The sequence below is a fragment of the Siphateles boraxobius genome, unplaced genomic scaffold (genome assembly GCF_051911475.1).
Source record: "Siphateles boraxobius isolate OS27281-9 unplaced genomic scaffold, OSU_SipBor_1 19, whole genome shotgun sequence".
Taxonomy (NCBI): domain Eukaryota; kingdom Metazoa; phylum Chordata; class Actinopteri; order Cypriniformes; family Leuciscidae; genus Siphateles; species Siphateles boraxobius.
Genome location: NW_027508799.1, coordinates 29,351,182 through 29,376,120, shown reverse-complemented (window position 1 = coordinate 29,376,120; position 24,939 = coordinate 29,351,182). Strand labels below are relative to the sequence as shown.

At 37.4% G+C, this 24,939-nt stretch overlaps 3 protein-coding genes across 7 annotated transcripts; 1 reads left to right on the top strand and 2 right to left on the bottom strand.

The window, feature by feature from the left end:
* The first annotated feature begins 1,336 nt into the window (after window positions 1–1,336).
* LOC143742120 (uncharacterized) lies at window positions 1,337–6,955 on the top strand. Its single transcript, XM_077234805.1, has 7 exons — window positions 1,337–1,541; window positions 2,093–2,289; window positions 2,396–2,485; window positions 2,599–2,694; window positions 2,811–2,921; window positions 3,099–3,252; window positions 4,064–6,955. Exons 1-7 carry the CDS (start codon window positions 1,508–1,510, stop codon window positions 5,746–5,748), a joined length of 2,367 nt encoding a protein of 788 aa, XP_077090920.1. The 5' UTR covers window positions 1,337–1,507; the 3' UTR covers window positions 5,749–6,955.
* Window positions 6,027–18,816, bottom strand: LOC143742116 (uncharacterized). 4 transcript variants are annotated; one of them, XR_013205356.1, is made up of 20 exons: window positions 18,388–18,696; window positions 18,045–18,238; window positions 17,824–17,922; window positions 17,622–17,717; window positions 17,412–17,522; window positions 17,209–17,332; window positions 16,465–16,884; window positions 15,789–16,035; window positions 14,484–14,659; window positions 14,162–14,387; window positions 13,543–13,685; window positions 12,598–12,847; window positions 12,340–12,458; window positions 11,305–11,545; window positions 11,083–11,189; window positions 10,407–10,656; window positions 10,137–10,246; window positions 8,485–8,743; window positions 7,104–8,384; window positions 6,027–7,008 (listed from the first exon to the last, which is right to left on the bottom strand). XR_013205356.1 is itself a non-coding variant. In XM_077234797.1 (19 exons), the coding sequence occupies exons 1-19, from the start codon at window positions 18,413–18,415 to the stop codon at window positions 8,183–8,185; spliced, it is 3,402 nt and encodes a 1,133-aa protein (XP_077090912.1). In that variant the 5' UTR covers window positions 18,416–18,816; the 3' UTR covers window positions 6,027–8,182. The 4 variants fall into 4 exon arrangements, 3 of the variants coding, with proteins under 3 accessions (XP_077090912.1, XP_077090914.1, XP_077090913.1); XM_077234797.1 differs by having other exon boundaries at window positions 6,027–8,384; window positions 18,388–18,816; XM_077234799.1 differs by having other exon boundaries at window positions 6,027–8,384; window positions 10,137–10,243; window positions 18,388–18,701.
* A 604-nt stretch (window positions 18,817–19,420) lies between these two features.
* apex1 (APEX nuclease (multifunctional DNA repair enzyme) 1) lies at window positions 19,421–24,914 on the bottom strand. Of its 2 annotated transcripts, XM_077234826.1 has the most exons (6): window positions 24,786–24,861; window positions 24,557–24,595; window positions 24,308–24,427; window positions 24,061–24,224; window positions 21,464–21,656; window positions 19,421–20,499 (listed from the first exon to the last, which is right to left on the bottom strand). In XM_077234826.1, exons 3-6 carry the CDS (start codon window positions 24,366–24,368, stop codon window positions 19,985–19,987), a joined length of 933 nt encoding a protein of 310 aa, XP_077090941.1. In that variant the 5' UTR covers window positions 24,369–24,427; window positions 24,557–24,595; window positions 24,786–24,861; the 3' UTR covers window positions 19,421–19,984. The 2 variants fall into 2 exon arrangements, with proteins under 2 accessions (XP_077090941.1, XP_077090940.1); XM_077234825.1 differs by lacking the exon at window positions 24,557–24,595 and having other exon boundaries at window positions 24,786–24,914.
* Between the last annotated feature and the right edge of the window lie 25 nt (window positions 24,915–24,939).

Here is a 24,939-nt window from a genome sequence, read left to right as displayed (position 1 = left end):
TGACTATATGCACATTCTCTGGGATAAAAAAATAAAAAACATATGAACAGCATTGAAATAGTTCCCTATATGCTGACTTGTAGGCTGCTTTTCCATCTACTCCCAAAAAATAATTTATAATACATAATTCACTTTACATGTGTAATACACTTACATTAATAATTATACATGTAATGCATACAAATGTAATACAGTTTAATTGAATTAAAATTAATTGCATTTGTTTTATTTTAAGAATAAAATGATTGATATGTAGGCATCATTTATATATTTGTCTAAATAACATATTGAAGCATTTAAGCAAAAGGATAAGAAAGAAGATTTGCATACCTTTACTTTTTCAACTGATGTGGTCCATGTAGCCTACTCCAGTTCATTCAAACCATGTAAAACTGCTAAATACAAAATTAACAGGCCTCACTACTCAGGTTAGATTATTGCAATACTACATGATCCATTCCATAATTTAAAAAAAATTCTTAAAAATTAAGAACATAATTATATGTTCCAAGAACTATAATATATATATATAGCTTGGACTGATTATGTAAACAAAAAATATTTTAAAATTAATCAACAGTTGATATTTTTGTTTATCCTTCACACTTCGTCACACACCAGCTAGACTTTGACCTTTTGCATGCACACATAAAGATTCACACAGAGGAAACACTCAGTATCCCCACTTAATGGTGATGATTCATATTTATAAAATATATTAATAGAGCAGTATCTCGCTCAACAGACATTTGAAAAAGCTTAGGAAATGTGACTCCCCTTTTCTAGTGCACCAGCCCTCTACGCCATAAATCATTCCACAGAAGGAGGAATTTATGTTTATTCCTCAAATTAATGTGTTTATGAATGGACGTGCTTCTCAGAAAAGACATCTTGTTAGTGAAAGGCAATGATTGGCTCTCCGAAAAGTGAATGAACAGAAAATGTGAGAGAAGAGATAGAAGATTGAGGTTGATTGGAGACTCTTTATCAATTATATGTTTTCATTATAACTGTAGGTACTGTATCTTACAACTCCTTTGACATTCTATCAAGTTATTTTATCAGTAAATCTGAAATATGCACCCAATGTCCTTTTGTCTTCAATGTGTTGTGAATTTGCTGTTACACTGTTTGATGGTACTTACACTTAAGTTCTTTCCTTGTTGGACAAAGCTGGGCTTTACGTAACATCTGTAAAGTCTTGTATCATTTAATCACTTGCAAAGATAAATGGACACATTTTATTTTAAACAAGGCAACCGTAGGACACTGTATCCGCCAGACCTGATGCGGTGTCGTGCACTTCCAAACATAAAAAACACGCGGAATAAAGACTGACTTCCGGCTACTTCCGGTAGCCCGCTCGCGCGTTGTTGTTCGTTGCTTCGGTCAACTTCACGACAATCGTTCACCTTTGGGTTTACCCGCTATTATGGTTTGAGTCAGTGACATAAGGGGTTGAAAGTTTGACTAAAATACAAATATAGATTTATTCCAACCTTAAATAATGGAGATCCTTAACGTAGAGAGTCGCGAGGCGGGTGAGTATTTTTTAGCTTGTGAGCTAAATGCTAAGAGAGTGAAGCTAGCACAACCAATCATATTAAAGTTACTCACTCACACACCACAACTCAAAACACACTTGTTTAACGGTATATATTTTTAAGATGGGCCTGGTAAATGAAAGTTCTTATTTGTTATGTCATTTGCAATTATTGAAACTATTATTGTTGTGCAGTATTTCTAAAAGGAGTCAATTCTGAATAATGACAGTTAAAATACATTTTCTGATTATAGTTTTGTTTATATTATTAATTACAAGTTGTATGTAGTCATTAAAATAAAACTGAAGTTGTTTTATTTAAGTTTAATTCTTAAATGTAAAGTTTTCAATGTGCATGTAAAGTTTAAAGTTAACTTCTTCCCAAGAACAATAATTCTTTGAAACATACAACTTATACATTCGAATTTAAATTCAGCACATCACAACAACTTTTTTTCAGAAATATTAAGATCTTTTTGTTATTTACCGATAATATAACTCACTTTATATTTATCTGCACCATCTTTATTCTACTCTTTCCCCCTCTAGCTCTCCCTCTTTCAGCCCTGCGTCTGGTTGTGCCGCCTCTTCGGCTGATGTCAGCGTTTCTATGGCAGGTGATTCAGCGTCGTAATGTGACACAGTACGGGAAGCTGGAGCAATTTGTGATGCTGGTGACAGAGACCGTTCCTGACATTATGAGTCGAAGTCTGGTTAATAAACTCATCTTCCACCTGCGTAAAAAGGTACATCTTATTTGAGCAATATTCACACGTGATATATATATATATATATATATATATATATATATATATATACTGCACATGTAACATGGGATTTTTTTTCTTTTAGGTGATCTTGGAGCTTTGCCTGAAAGATAAAATGCCAGACCTGTGGGTCATTCAGGCACATCTTGATTCTCTTCGAAATCTCACACATAAAGTAATAGTTTTTATTATTATTTTATTATTGCACTAACCGTATACAGAAATTCTATTTCAACAAGTTGTTGCAAAAAAACAGTGTCTTGTTTCTTTGATTTCAATTTGTTGCAGTGGAAAGATGTGGAAAGTCAAATCATCAATAACAAATTCATTAGAATGGTCCACGGCATTTTAGAGGACACTGAAAAGAAAGACAATTTCATCCAGGTTAGTCTTTTGCTGTATCTTTAATATCTTTCCTCTTCATCTTTCCGTGAAAATAATGTATAAGTCATGAATGAAAATTGGTTTTCCATTTTTCACCTCTGTTTCTCTGTCTTCAGCATGTTTTCCCTGTAGAATATGGTTCAGGATATGATGCCGTATTACAGAGCCTTGCATGGGAGTTCCTGTCTCGAGTGGAAGATCTGCTGCCAGTACCCAACCTTAAAGAGGTGTGTCCTCGTTCAAAGATTGCATAATGCATTATACATAGAATGTAGTTTTTTTTTTTTTGTTGGTCCAGTTACAATTTAAGTAGAGCAGGTAAAACATTCTGCCCATTCTCAGCAGTGCTCAGGACATTGTTAAATTCAAGGTAATTCTGATCTGAAATCTGATGACTTTCTCAGACAGCCTCACGGCTTTGTGGTGGCCTCTCGATGATGGAGGAGATTGTGCAGCCACTCTCAGATCCAGTAGAGATTAAGGATGTTCTCCAGCACTTCAAAACCAGAAGATTGAATGCAAAAAACAATGAGCACTCTCCGGGAGTTATCACTGAAAGTGAGCTTTACTGTTGCTACTGTACCACATTTGTTGGCATGTATTGAATAACTGAATTAAACACTGATTTAGTTCATTCATATTAAACTTTATTATTTTAAAGGTGCAGTAAGCGATTTCTGAGAAACACTGTTGATATTTGCAATCAACCGAAACAAACATACCCCTCCCTTCATTGCTCCGCCTCAAATGCACGAACACGCAATGCAAGAGTGGATGTCTCTTTATCATAGCTGAAGCGATGCAAAATAATGCTTCAAGGACACTCAAAACTGTCCTGTTACTATAGCCAAAATTACAACAACAGTATATCTTGGTTCTGTAAAACATAGCGAAACCAATGTTATTCACAAATGGAGTAGAAACAATGCAACCGTTTCAGTTCTTCCCGCTCAGGTCTCTCCAGCTCTGAAAAGCTTTTCTAATATGAATTCGGGTCATAAAGCATAACCTGTCTTTTTCCAGTGATATACCTTTGAACCTTTCTCTGTTTTAAGTCTCTCAGCCATCTCTCTTTCTACAATCTTTCTTCAAATCTCCCTCTTGCTCTCTCTCTCCTCCCCCATCGTGAGTGTGTTCACCCCCTACTGCTAATTGGCGTGTGTTGTGGTGCTGGGTCCGATCCACTTTCAACAGCATTTCTCAGACATTGCCTACTGCATGTTTAACTTAAATTGTGACCTGAACATGTTTTTATATATATCCACAAAATATATCCACAAACACAAAGTTGTATTAGTTTAAACTGTATTATTAGAAAATATTCAAATTATACTTTTACAAGGAGTTTTTTTTCTTTTGGTCTGTACAGTGTCCATCCCTTCTACAGCTGAAGTAGTTTGTTTGCCTCATCCAATCGTACAAGAAACCGTCTCGCCTGCCCTAACCATTGAAGACGAGGAACCCCCCACTTCAATTGCTCAAGAGACAATTATCATTGAATCAGAAAGCACAGAGAACCAATCAGAATCTGATCACGCGGCCATTGCCATAATGAGCCCCTCTCAGAGTTACACAGAAGAAGCTGAGCCTTTAGCTGACAGCGAGGAGTTCACAGCGATAGCTGACACTGAAGAAGCAGAGGATGGTTTCCAACAAGAAGAGGCACTTTGTGAAGAGAAAGACTCAGGCATCTGTGAAGTCCAGCAGATCTACCTCACCGCCGATGGCTCTGCTGTGGTGGTGTCAGAGTTTGAGAACGAGGGAGAGGAGACAACTCAACTGCAGTTCCTAGAACAATCCGAGATGGTAGAAACATCTGGTGTGAGGCAAGTCAGCTTAGAGCAGTGGATCTCAGAATTAACTGGAAAGGGTGTCTCACTACCAGTTTTGCCTCCAACTCCTGTTGAGATTGTGAGGGAGGAGACGATCTACGTTCCTGTCATTGAAAGACCACCATCTGTTAAGTCCATCATTCACAGAAAGAGCAGTCCACCCCGAGCCGCTCTTTCCAAAAAGGCAGCGGTCGCTCCTTCTGAGTCCCAGACAATGCAGGAAGAGAAAAGACACACGTGTCCCGAGTGTCACAAAGAGTTCCGTTTTGAGTGCTTGCTGAGGAATCACATGCGCACACACACTGGTGAGCGGCCGTACCAGTGTTCAGACTGTGGCAAAAGTTTCAGGTGCCTCAGCTTCCTGACCAATCACATCAAAACACATTCACTCGCCAGACCTTTCAAATGCTTGCAGTGTGTCAAGACCTTCCGCAAAAAAGCGGACCTCATCAAGCACATCCGTGTGCACACTGGTGAAAAACCATACAAGTGTACCATCTGTGGAAAGAGCTTCTCCCAAGGCTCATACTTGAAGATTCACCGTGAATGCCACACCTCAGAGAACCTGCACCAATGTCCTCACTGCGAAAAGAGCTTCCCGACTGCATTTAAGCTGTCCATCCACGTCCGTTACCATTCCATGGAGCGCTCATACCAGTGTAACCAGTGTGGGAAGAGTTTCATCTATGCCAGCCTCCTCCGAAGACACAAAGGTTATCATGCAGGAGAGCGCCAGTACTTGTGTTCAATCTGCGGCAAGTCCTTCGTCTACATGTTCGACTTGAAGAAGCACCAGCGCAACCACGAGAGACCCCGTCTCAAGATCCCGTGCACCCTTTGTCACAAGACGTTTGCGGGACCTGAGATGCTAAGGTGCCACCTACGCATACACACCGGAGAACGCCCGTTCCGCTGCAAGATTTGTGGAAAAGCCTTCTCTCAGATTGGGAACATGAAGAGACATGAACGTGTGCACACGGGCGAGCGGCCATTCACCTGTGAAAGATGTGGAAAGACTTACAAGCACTCGTCTCACCTGAAGAACCACATGCTCAGCCACACAGGTGAGCGGCCGTGGCAGTGCTCTCATTGCGGGAGGAGCTTTAAGTTCGCTGGGCCTCTGAAGAAGCATGAGAGAATTCACCTGAGCGAGCGAGGCAATCGCAGAAGAAACTACGACCAATCCCGTGGCCGTGTAAAACTAGAACCCAAAAGTCCTTGACTGAACATGCGAATCTGCAGATTTAAAATGACTAGTTAATTTCATATCAGCTGATCATTACTTTAAAAAGGTAATGTTTTGTTTTCCAAACCATGCTTGTTTATGCAACCCATATTTGAAAGTGCACATGGAAATACTTTATAAATTCATACTTTACATAGTTGGTGGCCTTCTATAAATTTAAGTTGATAACAATTGTGTTCTTCAATCAAGAAGGCTTGTTATCATAGCCATTGTGATGTCTGAATCATGCTGGTCAAGTCATTTCAACAAACAAACAAATAAATAATCTGTTTATTGCACAGTAAAATGCCTAAGAACAGAATCAATGTGGGATTTAAAACACAAAAAAACCAAACAAACAAAAAACAATTCTAAATGGTTGTCCACCTTGGAGAATTTAGAAGCATATTGGATAAACCCACTCCAGAATATTTTCTGGAAGAGCTGTAACAATAACACTGTCCAGTCTTTCACCATCACTGAGCAATGCAATGTGTATTTGTTCACAGACTTCCTTCACTGACTCTGCTCTTAAAGGTTAGTTCAACAAAAAAAGAAAAGATTCTCATCAATTACTCACCTGAGGGCTCACCTGTCGTTCATCTTCAAAAGACAAAATGAAGATATTTGAAATTGACATTCCATGTAACTACAACTTTAACGCTTCAAAAAGTTCATGAAGTGATCATAAAACTAATCCATATGAATCCAGCGTATTAGTCCAAATTTTCTGAAGAGACTCGATTGCTTTATATGGTGAACAGATTTAATTTAGGCTTTTATTTACTGGTGAACTTTTTGAATCGTCAAAGCGGTAGTTGTCAACGGAAGGACAGAAATCTCTCAGATTTGAATAAGATATCTTCATTTGTGTTATGAAGATGAATGAAAATATTACAGGTTTGGAATGAGACGAGGGTGAGTAAATTATGACAATTTTAATTTAACCCTTTCATTTGTCTAATGCCAATACACATTGGGTACACACGTTAATGGAGATTGAGATTTAGGCAATGACATTTGGCATTATCCTGTGTAACAGTAACTTACATTTGTATAATGTATATATTAAAATTTGTTAAATCTAGCAAATATAATTTAAAAGCAGATACTTTTGTACAAAATGGAAATTCTTTTCAGTGTTCGTATTTCATGTAGCTTAAATTTGTTTCTTTTTATGATACAAATATACAATACAAATCCATTTTCTGGAAGTTTCTTCTTTGGAAAGATTATGCATTCAGATGAGAAATCAGTCTGCACCAGGAAGAATTCAATCCAGTTATTCCATTATGTTCTAAAATACTTTAAATAAATTCAGACATGGTTTTCTAATTCCTGTTAATACTTACTGTTAATTTTTCAGTAATAGACCTGTGGCTTCAGGATGCAGTTCGCATCTTGTTATGCAAATCCAATACTGCCATCCCAGTCCCACACTATGGAAGCTCACAAGCAGCTGAGACTTATTACATTTCAGTGTTAGATTTTACACTGTAAAAACTTGTGATCAACTGAGACAACATGACAACAGCACCATTAGGCAAATGTCTTTCAGATGTACATACATATGAATGCAGAGTTCAGAGACAACCTGAACATCTAAGGTCCTGTTTTTCTGTTGCTTGATAGTGGAAGTTCTTGCTTGGATTTCAGACGATTAAAGGTTTGTGTGTGTCCTTAATCCATCCTCCACAGTCCACATGACAGAAAATACCAATGTCAGATCTGATTTATATTCCTCAACTTAGATATACAGGAGAATTTGAGTCTTGCTCTCCCTCCAGAGGTAATTCAGGGGCACAAGTGTAGCGTAGTCAGACAGAAAGTGCAGTAACAAAATATGGTTGATCACCAACAAGTAAAATGTGTTTTTCTCAAACATACACTACCGTTCAAAGTTTTTAAATAAGTCTGAAATTAGCATTTTCTTTCATGAAAAATATTCTAAAAACTTAGAAATAGTTGTGAAATATTAAAATGTGAAATACATGTTTTCTATTATTTGAAAATATTTTTCAATGTAATTTATTCCTGTGATACAGAGCTTCAGTGTCACATGATCCTCTAGAAATCATTGTAATATGCTGATTATTATCAATGTTGAAAACAGTTGTGCTGCTATTTTTGTGAAAACTGGGATAATATTTTTCCAGGATTCTTTGATGAGCAGAAAATTCAAAAGAACAGCATTTGTTTAAAATAGAAATCATTGTCTATACTGTAATTTTTTATTAATTGAATGTGTCATTGTTGAATAAGACTATTCATTTCTTTCAAAGAGAATCGTTCAGACCCAAAACTTAAATGGTAGTGTATATTTCCTGGTAAAAAAAATTTTTTTGCATAAACACTTGACAATAAATGTTAAGTATGTACATTTTCAATGTTTGTTGTAGTTTGATGCCTCTAAATTGTGTGCACATTATTTTTACTTTAGGATCAAATCAGGACAACATTTTTGCAGTTCAGAATCACCTGAGCTCTGTGCTTTTGCAGACCTGCTAGGGTTTTTTCTCCCAACTGTCTCTGGCTCCTGAGCAGTGGTGGTTTCAGTCTCATCTAGAGGGTACTTCTCAAATATTTTATTTAGCTGCTTGAAGAACTTCCACTCCACCTGCTCCCCTTCATTTCTATGGGTTTAGGAAATTTTAAAAAAATATATACGTAATTCTTACATTTAATTAGTATATTTTAATATTCCATTTTTGAGGTCAAAGTTGTTGTATCTACCTGTAATTATCAAGACACTGGCGGTAACTGGCCTTCAGTCTTTTGATCCTGGAGCGACACTGTTCGTCTGTCCTGCTGTAGCCCTTCTCAGCCATGACCAGTGCGATCTGCTGGAAGACAGGTTTGCGTTTGACGCAACCTTTCAGCCTCTCCTGGATAGGGTCGCTCCCCCAGATGGATATAAGTGTGTGTGTCTCACTGTCACCCCATGCCAGCTTCGGCCCTTCCACAGTCGGAGGTTTGGAGAGAGCTAAAGAATCTGGACACGCAAACACATTTCACAGGTCACATGCATCACCTGCATATCTTCACAAATTATATTCAAACTTTTTGATATCATGAAGAACTTATCTAGAGATCCCAGTTAGAAAGGGAGACTATGGCTACATTTACATTAATCTGGATACATTTGAAAATGAATCTTGTACCTTCCATCCACGCTGAGATTGTGGCCAAGGCATTTTAAAGATCCTCTCCAAAGTGGATACATTTCAAAATTACTTTTCTGTGTTGTAGTGTTGACTGTGAAAATGGAGGTACGATGACACGTTTATACTAGTATGTGCCTGCTATGTGCTAAAAATAAATTTTAACTCTTTTCCCACCATTGGCGGAAATTTCTGTAATTTGTGAGACAACGTTTCCCCACCATTGACGAAATTCAAAAGTTTCATTATTTTCACTGTACATGGAAGGGGACGCGAAATCTCCATATCAAATGACACGTGAAGAAGAAGCAGATACAAACTATAGCATATGTAAGCAAATGTATATGTAAAATAATGCTATCATCAACATTAAACTCATGTTTATATGCGCATATAATACGGCATATAAATTAAAACTGCCTAAGTTACAGAATGAAATGTCGATCCAGGAAGTGTTATAGGACTGTGCAAGCTTTGGGGGTGTTTATATATGAGATCTACCCAATTTATGTTTTGATCATCTGATCATGAATCTGAGCCGGACGTAGTCTTTGGCAAAAATGTGTTTTTCTCAGCTTTTTGCTCAAAATGTTGCTTTTTTTATGAAACTTACCCACATTCTAGTGTGGATAAAAAAAGCTAGAATGTATGAAGCTAGAATAACATTTTACACACTGTAAATAGGCTCTGTTCTTTCTTTTGATATATTGCATGTTTAGATTTTCATAAAACGAAATATTCTGGGGGCCATGAACATTTTGAAAAAATTATTTAAATAAATGCTGCCGGTGGCTGGCAACTTTTTTCAAAAATGCTGGTGGGGAAATAATTAATTTGTACAATCTTCATATTACATTCCTGCAAAGATGACAGAAAATTTCACATCACATAAAGTCCTTCACTTAAAAAAAAATCTGTATACATGCTTTCATAGACATCCTAGGAAGTCAGGAAAGGTCTCGTTTTTTAAGTTTCGTTATAAGCTATTCACACATTAGCAATAAAAAAATAGTGATTAATACATGAAAATTCTGACATATCCTTTAAGCCTTTTCCAACGTTTCAGTTTGGACAATAAACTTTTGGAAAACACCAGTGTGGACAAAGCATTTCGAAACTAAAAGTTTTCCAATGTATCTAGATTAAAGTAGACAAGGCCTATATTTAGATTTATTAGATTTAAAAAAAAAAAAAAATTTGCATGACCAATTTTCAGACTGATACCTGAATCAGAATCAGTTATGGATTCCAGCTCACTGATGTCCTGGTCATCAGATGTTCTGTCCTTTAAAATAATCTGCTCCAGTTGATCATAGAATTTACACTCCTCCCTGCTGAAAAACACATTAAAAAGTAGAAACAGTATTGAAAATAGTATACCTCTTTGTTCAAAGTAGCACACACTATGCATTTATGCTGTGCAGTAAACAATACACAACTATTGAATTCTGAACATAACCTTTAAGAACAAGTCATAGACTTCAACTCACTCACCCATCGTAGTAAAACTGGGACTTGAGTCTTTTTACACGCGAGTGGCATTGGACACCTGTTCTGTTGAAACCCAGTGCCATCATTCTCTTTGAAATATATCTGTATATGTGCCTGTTTTTCGGGCAGGACATGAGGCTGTGCTGCACACGGTCATCACCCCAGATATCCAGCAGGGCCTGCGTCTCCCGGTCGGACCAGGTCATCTTCCTGCCTGATTCAGATACGGCTACCATGGCTGCCTGCTGGTATTCTGAGAGAGAACGAGTAGATAAAGAGTTTAGGTTAAAAGAGAAACAAAAGAGAGAGATAAGAAATAACATTTTGCTTAAAGAAAAATAAGCCTATTAAACATTTTTCATTGTGACAGTATTTTCAAGATAGTTAAGTACAATTCCCATTACCGTAATGAAAAAAAATCCCTCATTCTATTCATAGCGTAAATGCAGAAATAAATTATAACCTATTGCGCTATTTTGAAGGTTACTTATTTTGTTTTGGAGTCTCCTATAACTGGTTTAAATACATCCGAGGTAAAAAAAATGTAAAAACTTGAATTTTCATAAATATAAAACAGAATTCATAATTTTTTGCGGGAGTGAAATGTGACCTTTGAGATTCACCCAAAACATGAGTGAATGAGTGAACGAAAGAACACACAACCTTCAAAGTCACAAACCTGCATCCTGATCATGTTCATCAAAGACATCCATGGAAAAGGCCTCATCACCAAGAACCTGCTCCAGTTTATCATAGTATTTACAATCTATATTCTCTATGCCACATCTAGATGAGAACAATATGGAGGGCATTATTAAAACTCAGATTAAAAAAAAAAACACTTCAACTTTTCATCCATTTTATTTTCAAAGTCAACAAGCAAAAATAAAGCCAAACTCACCTTTTCCTGTCGTAACACTGTCGGAAATTCTTTGTCAGGTTCTTGATCTTCCATCTGCATTGCTCTGGTGTTTTGAAGAATCCCTGACTGTTCAGTTTCTCTGCTATAACAGGAAACACGTGGCCGTTATGGACGGACCCTCTCAGGGTTTCCTGCACCTCATCTTCCGCCCAAATGTCTATTAGAGCTACAGTTTCAGAGTCTGACCAGAATGCTGTCTGGTCCACCCTGCTGCAGGTCTCTGACAGAAGGAAACATGTTATTTTCAACTGGATTATTAGAAACGGGTATTAGGTATTATACAAAATCATTTTGGGGTTTCTAGCAAAAACAAATATACCGTAATATAACCCTTAATTCTATGTACTATATTATAAAATTACACATATCAAATTCACTTATCAAGAAATAAAATAATACACATTTCATATCTGGCACATAGACGTTTACAGGGGTCCTATTATGCCCTTTTACGCCAAGTCTTGATTTTGTTTTTGGGTTCAACTAAAATAGGATTTCAAGCTTGAATGTTAAAAAAAAAACATTATTTTCCCCATATTTGACATTGTTGCAGCACCTCTCTTCCCAGTCTGTCAGTAACGCTCTGTTTAGTTCCTGTATCTATGAAGACCCTTCTTCTCAAAAGCGCGGTGTGCTCTGATTGGTCAGCTGGACCAGTGTGTTATAATTGGTCAATCGCTTCCAATCGCCACTTACCATAACCGCAAGTTTCAATTCGCTACTAACTAACTCAACCAGGCACAGCCCCTTTTTTCTGCGTATGCCTTGGGCGGTAATTATTTAAATGAGGAATATTGTGACATGTTTGTTCCTGGAAGAAAACTCAGACTACAATCGAGGCACTTCAGGGAGTTCGGAAACAGTGCGCACTGATATAGAGAGGAGATATAGCCATTGGAGTGACTATTCGCTTTGTAACTTTGCAGACCTTTTCCATGCTGGAACAGCAACATTACACACTAAAGAGAGTTGAACATGTAAAAAAGCATAATAGGTCCCCCTTAATAAAAGTACCTGATTTCATGTCATTGTTGGGTTCATTATTTCCTGACACTTTGGATGAAGCATTCTTTCGAAAAATATCTTCCATCAGGTCATAAAACTTAAATTCTACACGTTCAGCTTCAGGTGAACTGCACAGAAAAAAAACACACACTGAAATTATTTGCACATTCCATTAAAAATTACATTTAGTGCTCAGGCCATATTCACAAATAATGTGATTGCTCTCTTATTTGGTGCTGCATAACATAAATACGGTCGGCCATTGACCTGATGCTGTCCCTGCACTGCCTGTAGCTGATTTTGAGTCGTTTGATTCTGGTATGGCACTGCTCAGCGGAGCGCAGGTATCCGTGAGCGTTCAGCTTCTCAGAGATCTCTGAGTAGATGGGGCCGTTGTGAGGGCAACGCTGAAGGTTCTGCTGGACCTGTTCATTACCCCATAACTGGAGGAGAATCAGCGTCTCTGCATCGGACCAGGCGACCTTCTTTCTATCATCCATGCAGTTCATTGTTGTTTCTGTGTTGGGTGATCATAGGAGGACATGACACACATGTATTAGACATTTTTGGACAATTATATTATGCTTAAAAAATGTATAAATCCCCATCCATGCAAACTGAAATGGCTAGATCATCAAATCAAGCAGCATGTCTTCTTTGTGTTGAACATAAGTACAATACCACTCAAACGTTTAGGGTCCATAAGATTTTTTAATGTTTATGGGAAAAGTGTCTTATGCTCACCAAGGCTGCATTTAATTGATAAAAAATACAGTAAAATTGTGAAATATTATTACAATTTAAAATAACTGTTTTCTTTTTGATTATATTTTAAAATGTAATTTATTTCTGTGATGGCAAAGCTGAATATTCAGCAGCAATTTCTGCCGTCTTCAGTGTCAATGATCCTTCAGAAATCATTCTAATGATTACTATTAAAATTCAAAAGTTGTTCTGATCAATATTTTTGTGGAAAGTTGCCGTGATACATTTATTCAGTACTCTTTGATGAACAGATCAAAACAACAGCATTTATTTGTAATAGAAATCTTTTGTAACATAAAAAATATACAATTTGATTTAATGTGTCCTTGTTAAAAAAAAAACTCTTTAAAAAAAAAAATCTTACTGACCTCAAACATTAACAGTACACAAACAGCAGTGTATTACAAAACAATAGTCTTCAGGAGAGTAACAGGAACGAACAGATACCTATTTCCTGGTATTTGTACACCTGGTATTCGATGTCCGTAGACTCCTCCTTTTTGATCTGTGATGAGCATGACTCTTCATTAGCCATAATTCTCTCCATCTGTTTATAGAATTTAAATTCAAATTGCTCTTTGCCCTCAGTGCTGCAAAAAGATTTAAAGAACAGCACTTTCAGTAATTTAAAATAATAAAACAGTGCTCTGTAAATTAAATTATATTCACAAGATTCTCTTGTCAGATGAATTTTGCTTTTCCTCTATCAGGAATTTGTTAAAGGGTTACTGTCATTAATTACTCACCCTCATGTCATTCCAAACCCATTTTTGATGAAATCTGAGAGCTTTCTGTCCCCCCATTGATAGCTACGCAACTGACACTTATAAAGAGATCGTAAAACGAATCCATTTGAATTGAGTGGTTTAGTCCAAATGTTCTGATGAGACTCGATCGCTTTATATGATGAACAGATTGAATTAAGGATTTTATAGACTCATTTTATAGACTCATATATAGTTTAATGGGTTTAGAAAGACTTGAGGCTAAGTAATTAATGAAATAATTTTAATTTCGGGGTGTAGTATCCCTTTAACAATGATGTCGAAGATGCTAAAGCACTCACTGTTTACTCTCATGAGCCTGTTTGAAGCACAGCTTCAGTCTTTTCACTCTACTCTGACATTGCTCTGCTGTTCGGACGTAACCGTGAGCGGCCATCTTTTTGGAGATCATGGCAAAGATGTGTCCGTTCTGGAGAACCCCTCGCAGCTCCCGCTGGGTTTTGTCTTCTCCCCAGATCCTGATGAGGGTTTGTGTCTCCAGGTCTGTCCATGGGATATTTCTGGTGCCTTGAGAGGGTGTAAGTAAAACTTGTAAGAGGGTGTAAGTCAATAATACAGCAAGTCTAATATAGTTAATACATTATGTGAAGAACATTTGAGTACCCTCTAGTCCGACATGACCAAGAACATCCCAATCAGTGTCGTCTTCTGCCTGCTGTCCTGAGGATTCTTCAGGAATGGTGACATCATTAATACTTTCTTCCTGTTCTGAGTCTTTAAGGCAGAGAATTTTTTCCATAACATCATAGAACTTCCATTCCGGTCTTTCTCCTCTCACACTGCCAAACAAACACAGATTCAGTTCAGTTATAATCAAAGAAAAAAATCTGAATTCAGTTTTAAAGGTTTCTTACATTTCAAAGATTATATACAGGTACACTACTGTTTAAAGTTTGGGGCTGGTAGGGTTGCATTTATTTGATCAAAAATACAGTAAAAATTGTAATATTGTGAAATACCGTTACAATTTAAAAGAAATGCTTTCTATTTGAATGTATTTTAGAATGTACTTGATTCCTGTGATACAAAGCTGAATTTTCAGCAACATTACTCCAGTCTTCAGTGTCACATGATCCTTCAGAAAAACATTCTAATATGCTCATTTGTTGTTTAAGAAACATTTCTTATGATCAATGTTAAAAACAGTTGTGGCTTCATATCATATTTTTATGGAAACAGTGCTATATAGTTTTTCAGGATCTGTTGATTAATAAAAAGTAAAAAAAAAAACTAAAACTCTTTGAAATTGAATTTTTGTAACATTATGAAATGTTTCTTTACTGAAAGATAAAATAATTAACTTATTTAAAAATAAAAATAAAATATATATATATATATATGTGTGTGTATATATATATATATATATATATATATATATATATATATATATATATATATATATATATATATATAATCTGACGGACTCCAACATTTTAAAGTGTAGTGAATGTCATGTCTAATGTAAAAAAAAAAAATTGTTACATTTTTTAACTATATACAAAATTATTTGTTGCAAAATGGATGGCCCTAAAATAAAATTAAAATCAGCATTAAATAACATTCACAATAATAACAACAAAACATTCATTAAGGTAGTAAACAGAGTCAATGTCGACTTCAAATCAGGGTTTTTATCATTAAATAAAACTATTAAAAACATTTATTTTAATATAAAATATTTAAAATACTTAAAACTACTTAAACTAAGTAGTTAAACTAAAGGAAAATTAGAAATGTTACCTTCACAATAAACTGAAAGTTTCAGTATAAGCACAAACATTATTTACTATAAATAAATACAACCTAAAAATTAAGTACAATTAAGATGAAAACAAAAAAATATCAAAAATAAAAGCTAGTTACATTAATAAACTATAACAAAACTAAAACAAAACCTGATTAACTCACATGTTTTCATGGCATTGTCGAAAGCTCATTTTTAAGCGTTTTATCCTGGTGTGACACTGCTCTGCTGTTCTGGTAAACCCTCTCTCGAACATCTTCTTAGAGATGAGGTTAAAAATGTGTCGGTTGCGGGCACAGTCTTTTAGACTCCGCTGGACGCTGTCCTTCCCCCATATGTCAATGAGGCAGAACGTTTCTTCCTCTGACCAAGGAACTTTTGAAGCATCAGAGGTCTGGTAGGAAGACTCTTCTGGGTAAATAAAGCAGAAAAGCATGTAAATCAGCTCAGTTGCTCATATTATCATTAATAAACTAGATTTTACTCAGTGCTTGCACAAGCTAAAGTCATCTTCATGACGTTAAGGTGTTGTGGGTAGAAGCTAAAGTGTAATACTTTGCATGAAGCCTTAGCATGCACCACTAATAAATGAAAACAGAGGAACTATTTAAATATATAATAATTATATATATAAAAAATATATAAATTCAAAGAGGTACTATTATGCCCTTTTACAAAGACTTGAGTTTCAGTTCAGCATCAGTGTGCACTGAGAAGAACTCCCTTTGGAGTGAATTTGTAACTTTGCAGACATTTTTCATGCTCAAACAGCAACAATACACACTAAAGAAAATTGAAAGCATAAAAAAGCATAACAGGTCCTCTTTAAAATGAACTGACCTGTGTATGCCCCCAAATGATTGATAAATGTGAACTCTCTGGACACTTCTGCACTGTCGTCTCTTTTCCTTTTAGAGGATTTTTTCGAGGTTTTTTTGGTGTGTGTCTGATTCAGCTCTTCACCAATAGAGCTGTCATCATAACTGTTCCTCTTTTCTCTAGATAGGGCACCCATGATTGGCAAGTTTTGATCATCATCATCATCATCTTCATCTTCTCTCTCCACTGTATCTATTTTGAATTTTCTCTTTTTCGACTTGCAGCTTGGCGTATCCAGATCAGTGTGGCAATCATCTTTGTCTTGACCATCTAAATCGGCTCCGGATTCAGACGGGTCGCCAGATTCTGTGTGATCGCTGGATATGACGACTCGAACCAGCGGAGGGAGAGATTGCGATGAAAATGTAAAGCGGTTATGACCTGCAACAAAGAGACAAGTTAAACCTTAAATTAAAAAGTCGGATGGACATGATACATAAGTAAGAAAGCTGAACAAAAATGCTTCTAGGGAGAGTAATTAATTGAAAGTAGTAGGGCAGAATACATAAATGTTCAAATTAAGTGCTTTGTTGCATTTTTGATTGCATTTTTAAAGTTTAGTTACTGTCACCATTGATTTACAACTGCAAACACAGATGCAAATGACTGATACCGTCAAAGTTGTTTCTTGTTTTCACATAATGCAAATGCATCTGATATAATCTTTCACATAGATATGGCACTGTTTAACATAAAAACTTTTACCATTGTCCTGAAGATTTCCATTAGCTCTGTGGCGCTCAAGCAGGGTCTTCAATTGCTTCGGGACTGAAACTGATTGAATGCATTCCTCCAGAAGAGACGGACAGACCCTGAGCCAAGAGACTGTCTGAGGAACAAAATCAAACCAACGCAACGGTAAGAGAAATAACACAGTAAGTGTTCTTTACTGATGTTTCTTGATGTACCTGGGAAAGGTCTGGCACTGAAATCATCCGGTCCAGCTTTAGGAGGAAGTCTTCCATAAGCTCCTGTAGAGTTTTGTCAAACTTGGGTCCGTATTCATCTGGGAAAATGTTCTATTAATTAGAATGGGTAGGGAAAAAATTATTTCATGGCACAGGAAGAAAACAGCAAAAGCCAATAGAGTTGTGTGACAATGTTTATGTGTTTGTAACCTGGAAGAAATGCTCTCTCTCTTTGGGGTTGCTGATAAGGGTCCGAATGAGGTCCAAGAAGCAAGCCTCAGATTCCTCCATGTCTTCATCAACAACCTGCAGAAATACGCTTGAATTTTAATCTAAGCAGAAACTTGATGTTTTAAGCAGACAACATGCGTTGTCAACAATCTCCAGATGTGGATGATTTGACCTCACTCACCTCATCCCTGTTGACACAAGGAGCACAGATTCGATCTATGTGAAGCTGAATTTCTTCCAGGTCGACCTGATGTTGACCCCGACACAGCTCCAGAAGACGCTGTGCAAAATAACAGATACAATACTGGAACCACTGTCCTCTTTAGAAACTGAAAAGCCATTCATCTTTTAAATGGTGGATCCTAAATGTTATCTGTTTTTGTGTACAGTGACATTTCGTACCCTTGCTCTTAAGCCAAGTATAAGCTGAGCTCTTTGATGGTCATTTAGAAGCTCTGGCACAGTCTCTGTCACCATGATTACAAACTCCTCCAGCATCCTATAGTGCTTCACCTGTCTCTGTTCTGTCACCTGCCACATGGCTGCAGACAGTAACCTCAAGGGTGGAACCATGAAGCTAATCAATGAAAGAGGGTCTGATAAAAAATATATAAAAAAAGACCATTAGGAACCCATTTTGACTTTATAGTCTGGATTTAAATGAGCCTATCTTCTAATTGCATTGACATTTTAAATAAATAATTATAATCTATCACAATAAGACAAAGGATAAGAAACTACTCACCTTCGATTTTTGTCCACAGAGCTTCCATTGTTTACAACTTCAATTAACTTTAAAGAATCTCGCAATTTAATATTTGAAAAAGCAGTGTAACATAATTTAGAAGAAAGCCGCCATAAAACGGAATACTTTTTAATTTCGATGGGCTTTCCACCTGACCATTTCGTTCGTTTCAAAACACTGGACTAAACGACACAGATTCCGGTCTAATCCGCTTTGGTCTGGTCTACAGTGTAGTTCGAGTTCTCCCTCTGGCGGTGCAAAACCACATTATGCTAGTTTTGCGCAGGCCATCTCACAAACCCTGCTTCCAAACCATTCTTTCGACTCGCGATTGTTTTGTATGCTTTTTATTGTGGGTATGGTTTCATCTAGACTGGTCTGGAACAAGGAGTTAAGAAAAATTCTGGATTTATGTTCATATTTAAAAATGGAAAAACTGAGGGGCTTTTATTATGAAGGATGTGGCTGTGGATTTAGCTCATGAATACTTAATTTTATCATACTAACGTCGCTTTGGGTAACCTTCCTGGAGTTTCGAGAACGTGTTCTTAATATTCATAAGCCACACGTCAACACCTGCCATTGGCGAACGTCACGTTACGTATTTGACGTTCATGAGTCATAATTCACATTTACATTTAGCAGACGCTTTTATCCAAAGCGACTTGCATTGCATTTCAAGGTACACATTTACCTTCTTATCAGTTCTTGCTTTCGCTGGGAATCGGACCCATGAATCCAACCACAACGCTCTACTGTTTGAGCTACAGGAAACCATTTATAATTCATCAGTCTGCTATTTAAATCCCTCTGTTGCTGAAGTATATAATTATCTTATCTACCATTATGGCCCTTATTAAGATTGGACAACAATATAAATGTTGAGTTTTGTAGACGTAGATCCCTATTTGTTTTAAAAGAAAATATAACTTTAATGTAATTTTTAAATACTGCGCATTATATATTAACACCAATGTTTGTTAATGACTTTAATTAGAATTATACTGTTTAACAAAAAAGAAGAGACTTATTCTTTTTTTTAATAAACTACTTTATTTCAAATCTTTGTGATATATGTAAGATTTAACTTCAACTAACTTCTCTAAATTGGGAGTCTTGTAAAATCCAAAGGTTAAAATAGCACCAAAGACAAAATCCAAAAAACACCATATCACATCATACATCGTTGTAGGTCAAGGTATTTTACAAGCTTCAAAACATTTTGTTATAATCACAGCACTGAGACGATGTTTATTACAGTAGTTTGGCAGGGTGTTGTCATTAATTTTTCTAAAACATTTTAGTGTCAAAACAATCTATCAATCTTTTGAAGAGAGATCAATTTCAAGAGTGCAATAACAGCATATTGAACCAAAGCTGCAAAACTACAAGACCATTTGATTAACCAACCATGACTTCTTTAATATATGTCTGCATCACACATATTCCTATATTTGGACATGTATTTGGCATTTAGAAAGAAAACGTTAATCTAGGACTAATAGGACTGACTAGACCCTTCTGTGTATATGCATGAAGCACTAAAATGTTAACTCTCTTTATGGAACTGAATGGTTGTGGCCCTGAGAAACCTCACCTACACAGCCAAATACAGGGTAATAGGACAGTGGTCACTTCCCATGGCCGTGTTTCGGATCTTGCTGTCACATAGACCCGGGAGCAATGCGGCCGACAGCACAAAGTAGTCCAAACGCCAGCCGACGTTTTTGGCTCGACAGTTCATCATGTAGGTCCAGAAGGTGTAGGCATTGGCTTGCTCCGGATAGAGTTCCCGGAAACTGTCGGTGAAACCAGCCTCAAGAAGCTGAGTGAAGCCCTCACGCTCCTCGGGGGTGAAGCCTGCATTCTTGCGGTTACCCTTGGGGTTTTTAAGATCGATCTCTTGATGGGCCACATTCAGATCGCCACACAGCACCAGGGGCTTGCGCTGGTCCAAGCTGCTCAGGTAGGCCCGGAAATCCACGTCCCAGGTCTTGCGGTAGTCCAGACGCACCAAACCACGGCTGGCATTGGGCACATATGCCGTGACCAGGAAGAAAGATGGAAACTCAGCAGTGATAACTCGACCCTCTTTATCATGTTCCTCTTTACCTAATTTCAATCAAGCAGAAAGAGATATTAAGCTTACAGAAAACTGGAAACCAAAGAGTGTAAAAAAATGTATGATATTTAACATTAAATAGTTTTATAACACTTTTATAGTTTTTCCATGAAAAGAATAGCAACTGATGAATAATAATAATTTTTAAAAATGGTTTTAAATCACACAGCATAAAGACAAATGTGGGTTACCAGGCATGTGATCAGCTCTGGACAAAAAAGTAAAACCAGTTTCTCTCCAATCCAATCTGACAATATAACAATATTATTAAAATTATAAGAATTGGACTAATAAAGAATAAATTATTGTACTACAAATTAACTAGTATTTAAAGATGCACACCGTAACTTTTTTTGTGTTCAAAATGTAAAAAATAAAATATAATAAGCAAGTACATGATGAATCCATTTTCCAAACTGTGTTTTTTATCTTATCCTGAATCATTATAGTACACCTATAATAAGTGTTTATATTGGGACTATTTGTACCACTGCGGAGTAGCCCAGCACCTGCATGACTCGTCATAGACATAAAAAGTAGCTCCGGCTACAATGTTCTTCCGCAAGACGCATGCAGTTCTGTTTATTAACCACTAGAGCACCAAGATACGAACTGCAGCTTTAAAGGGATAATCAAAAATTACAACTCTGTGATCATTTATTCCCCCTCCAAACCTGTATGCATTTCTTTCTTCTGCTGAACAAAAAATAAGACCCTTTTTTTTAAATTGATAACCAAACAGTTTCAGTTCCCATTGAGTTCCATTGTATTTTTTCCTCATAATATATTAAAAATATAATTTTATGTTACCCAGAAAAAATAAATACATACAGGTTTGAAATGGCTTTACATTTTTGAGAATTTTCATTTTTGGATGAACTATCCCTTTAATACTACTAAAAAAAGAATACTAATATTTTTTTTTACAAGAATAGCATCCCTTGTAACACTTACCAATACCATAGGTGACACTGAGGGGTTCGGCCTTGCAGAGCATGGCCACTCCGCTGTAACCCTCTTTATCCTCTGATCCAGCCCAATACTTGTGTGGATACTCGGGCATTTCAGTAATATCAGACGGCAGGGCTTTCTCAGCGCACTTGGTTTCCTGCAGACACAGCACGTCTGGGTCCTCCTTACGTACCCACTGTAAGCAGACAACAACAAAGGAGTGGAAAATGGTCCATATTCCTAGTAATCTGAAATAGATAGACTAACACAAATGCTAAATAAAGAGACAGAGATGGGTTAGAGAGTTCAAGGACCATAATAAACATGTAAAACACAACAATTGTTTTAAAAGTGTCCCTTTTACACTTTTTCGGATATTACCTATCATGTAGTCTGATATAAAGCTGTGCAGCCCTAGTTTGCAAACAATTAATCGCAATTTCGCTCAAAATGGATGGTCAGTAATCGCTCTTAAACTGAGATGGCTTATCGCAATTTTGAAATCGCAAAGGCTGCGATTATTTTGTATGCGCAGCTTGTCATTGATGTACGGCTCTGTAAACGCTGAAAGCACTGTGAATTTGAATCACTTATAACGTGAATTTGAAAAAACAAAAACATGAGAAGCATTTAAAAACCTCTTGCACAACAAAAGAAAACATTTAATAACATGCTTTTACTCCAAACTCACTTCATAACGACAGTTGAGCATCCTTCTGTGAGATGATGTGGCTTCTTACACAGAATAAGGCAGTTGTGTGTTTACTGGTCATGTTTAAAGGTGCTACAAGCGATGACACCCGTTTTTTAGGCCAAAACATTTTTGGTGACATACAACAAATATCTCCTCACTATCCACTAGCTGACTGTCCCCTGAACACACTGTAAAAAACGCTTTCTCTCCAGACACCCCAGGCTCCACAAACGGCAACAAAAACAAACTGGGCTTACCCGCACCACGAAACATAACAAACTGTTTCAGCCAATAATCGATAAGAAGGGTTTGGGGGTGGGGTTTGGGGGGTTAGTGCACGGATGAGGAGGAGGGAGGGTCTAGCTAGCCTTCGTTTTGTTTGACAATACTTTAAACGTCAACAAGAAGTGATGTCACCCGACATCGCTTAGAGCACCTTTAATCAAAGCATTTCAATCTCCTGTTTATTTAGCTACAGCGATAGGGAATTCCTGTACTGCGTTCCAGTCCACTTTTAGTCACGCACTTGCAAACTTCCCTAAGCACTCCCCCTCGGGGGAACCCCTGCCGCCATTTGAAGTGCGTTCGAGGGAAGTTTATATCGACAGACCCTCGTTCCCTCGATTTTGACCGAGGGAGCGAGTCTACTTCATATGTACACTTCAGGCAGTTCCATATACCACAATGCAACACGATTGTGACGTCACTGCAGATCTCATCTAATCACCATCACCACAAACAACTCTATGATACATTAATTAGATTTTTTTTTATATAAAACAACCCAAACACACCTATATACATTTGGATGCTGCATTAAACAAATTCTTAAAGGGAAAAAATTGTAAATAATAAATCAACTCCATAGCTGATTCCAAGTGATCAAGGGCTTAGGACGTTCCAGTTCAGCCCATTGCAGTTTCCGCTAGAAGTGGGCACTCGTGCAACGTAAGCAATGACGCACAACACATCCGAGTGAACGAGACGGAGGGAAGTTAGCGAGTGAAGGGCATGTCAATTTTGGACTGGAACGCAGCCCTGGAATGACGGGCGTTATCTACTTCTGTGGTGGGGCATATTTGGCATGTCTGCACAAGAGCACCCTCTGGTGTTCAGATGGAGCATTTACTACCGATAAGCCGCACTGCACTGACAAGCTGTGCATAAAATAATCGCAGCCTTTGCCAAATCGCGTGCGGTTTCAGTGCGATTAATTGTGCAGCCCTATTACGAACATAAAAGCACAGCAAAGTTTCAAAGATCAAAGTGCAGATAAATGGAGTTATTGTCTCCCAAAAGAAAGAACCAATTCTGAACTGCCTGAAACAGAGCTGAGCCTGTGGTAGATCTGTAAGCAAGCGCCAATGCCTTGAACTTTATGCGAGCAGCGAGTGGTAGCCAGTGCAGAAAGATGAAGAGAGGTGTGGCATGGGCCCTTTTGGGCTCGTTGAAGACAAGACGAGCTGCAGCATTCTGAATCATTTGTAGAGGTTATGATACACATGATGGAGCTGTACACATGATGGAAGTCCAGCGCCTGAAAATAGTCCCCAGCTAGGTAACTTCCAACGTGACTGGCACTAAGTTTGTGTAATTGCAGTTAATATCACTGCGCCTGCTGCACCCATGGTACAGCAAAGTTGCTTGATTATTTGACAAGGTTTAAATAGCAAAAATACTCTTTGGTCATTTTTTTGAGAGAGATGCTAACGGTCCAATCAGATTCAATGATCAATGCTGAGCTATGCTAAAAGTGCTACCGCCAGACCTGGAGATCGGCTGAATGGATTCGAAAACGGTAAAACTCAACTGTTTAACTCTAGGGGAGTTGGAAAATTAGCCTATTTCCAAAAAAAGTGGAGTGTTCCTTTAAATTTTGAGTGCATGAATGCATGTGATCTCTTACATCAAGGCCGTTTTTTTTGACCCATGCCCGCAGACCATCGACATTCCAGGAGGTGATTTTCATGTTGGCTGCACGGTCATCTTTACTGGTCATCTTATCTGGAGGATCTTCATACAGAATCGGTGCCTCTGGCTCTTTCCCTTTTTTCTCTTTCTTTGCAGGTGCTGTGACAGAAAGGTTAATGTTATCTGATGTAATCTGTGAGGATGACAGCTCTTTTTCTTATATAGGTTTTAAAACACTGTACCAGTTCCATTGCCAGTCTCCCCATCCACAGCTTCCTCGTTCTTCTTGGCTCTTTTGGGCATGTTTACAGTTGTTTTAAGACCACACACACGAAAGAAACTGACGGCACACACACGTACACCTACAAGAGAGGACATGCGCAAAATGTGTAAATGTTCAATGAATCGTGCGCTGCAAGCTATGCAACCGTTTACACAACAAAGACCGTAAGAACGTAATTAGTTCAAACACAAGCGATCAAAAAACTTACAGAAACTACATAAACCAAAATGTATGTGCTTGCAGTGTGCTGAAAAAACGAACGAAAATAAATTATAAAATGGATTTAACAGTCGGTAAATTGGACAAAAAATGCGGCCTAATTGAATGAAACAATAAGAACCAAGCACGCTGAGATTGTGTGATGTTTACATTGATCGAGCTGAAAAATCATTAAATATAAATTTGCATTCCATTATATACAGATAACCGTTTCTTACCTAACACTTTAATCTTTAGTTGAGATTACACTGATAGCTCAATCTCTGCAGGACTATGAATTGATCTACGCGGATGGGCACGAAGCTTTCGGTAGTGTGCATGAGGCGCACGTTTCTCCTTTAAGAAGTGTCCGAGATATTGCCTGACTAAAAT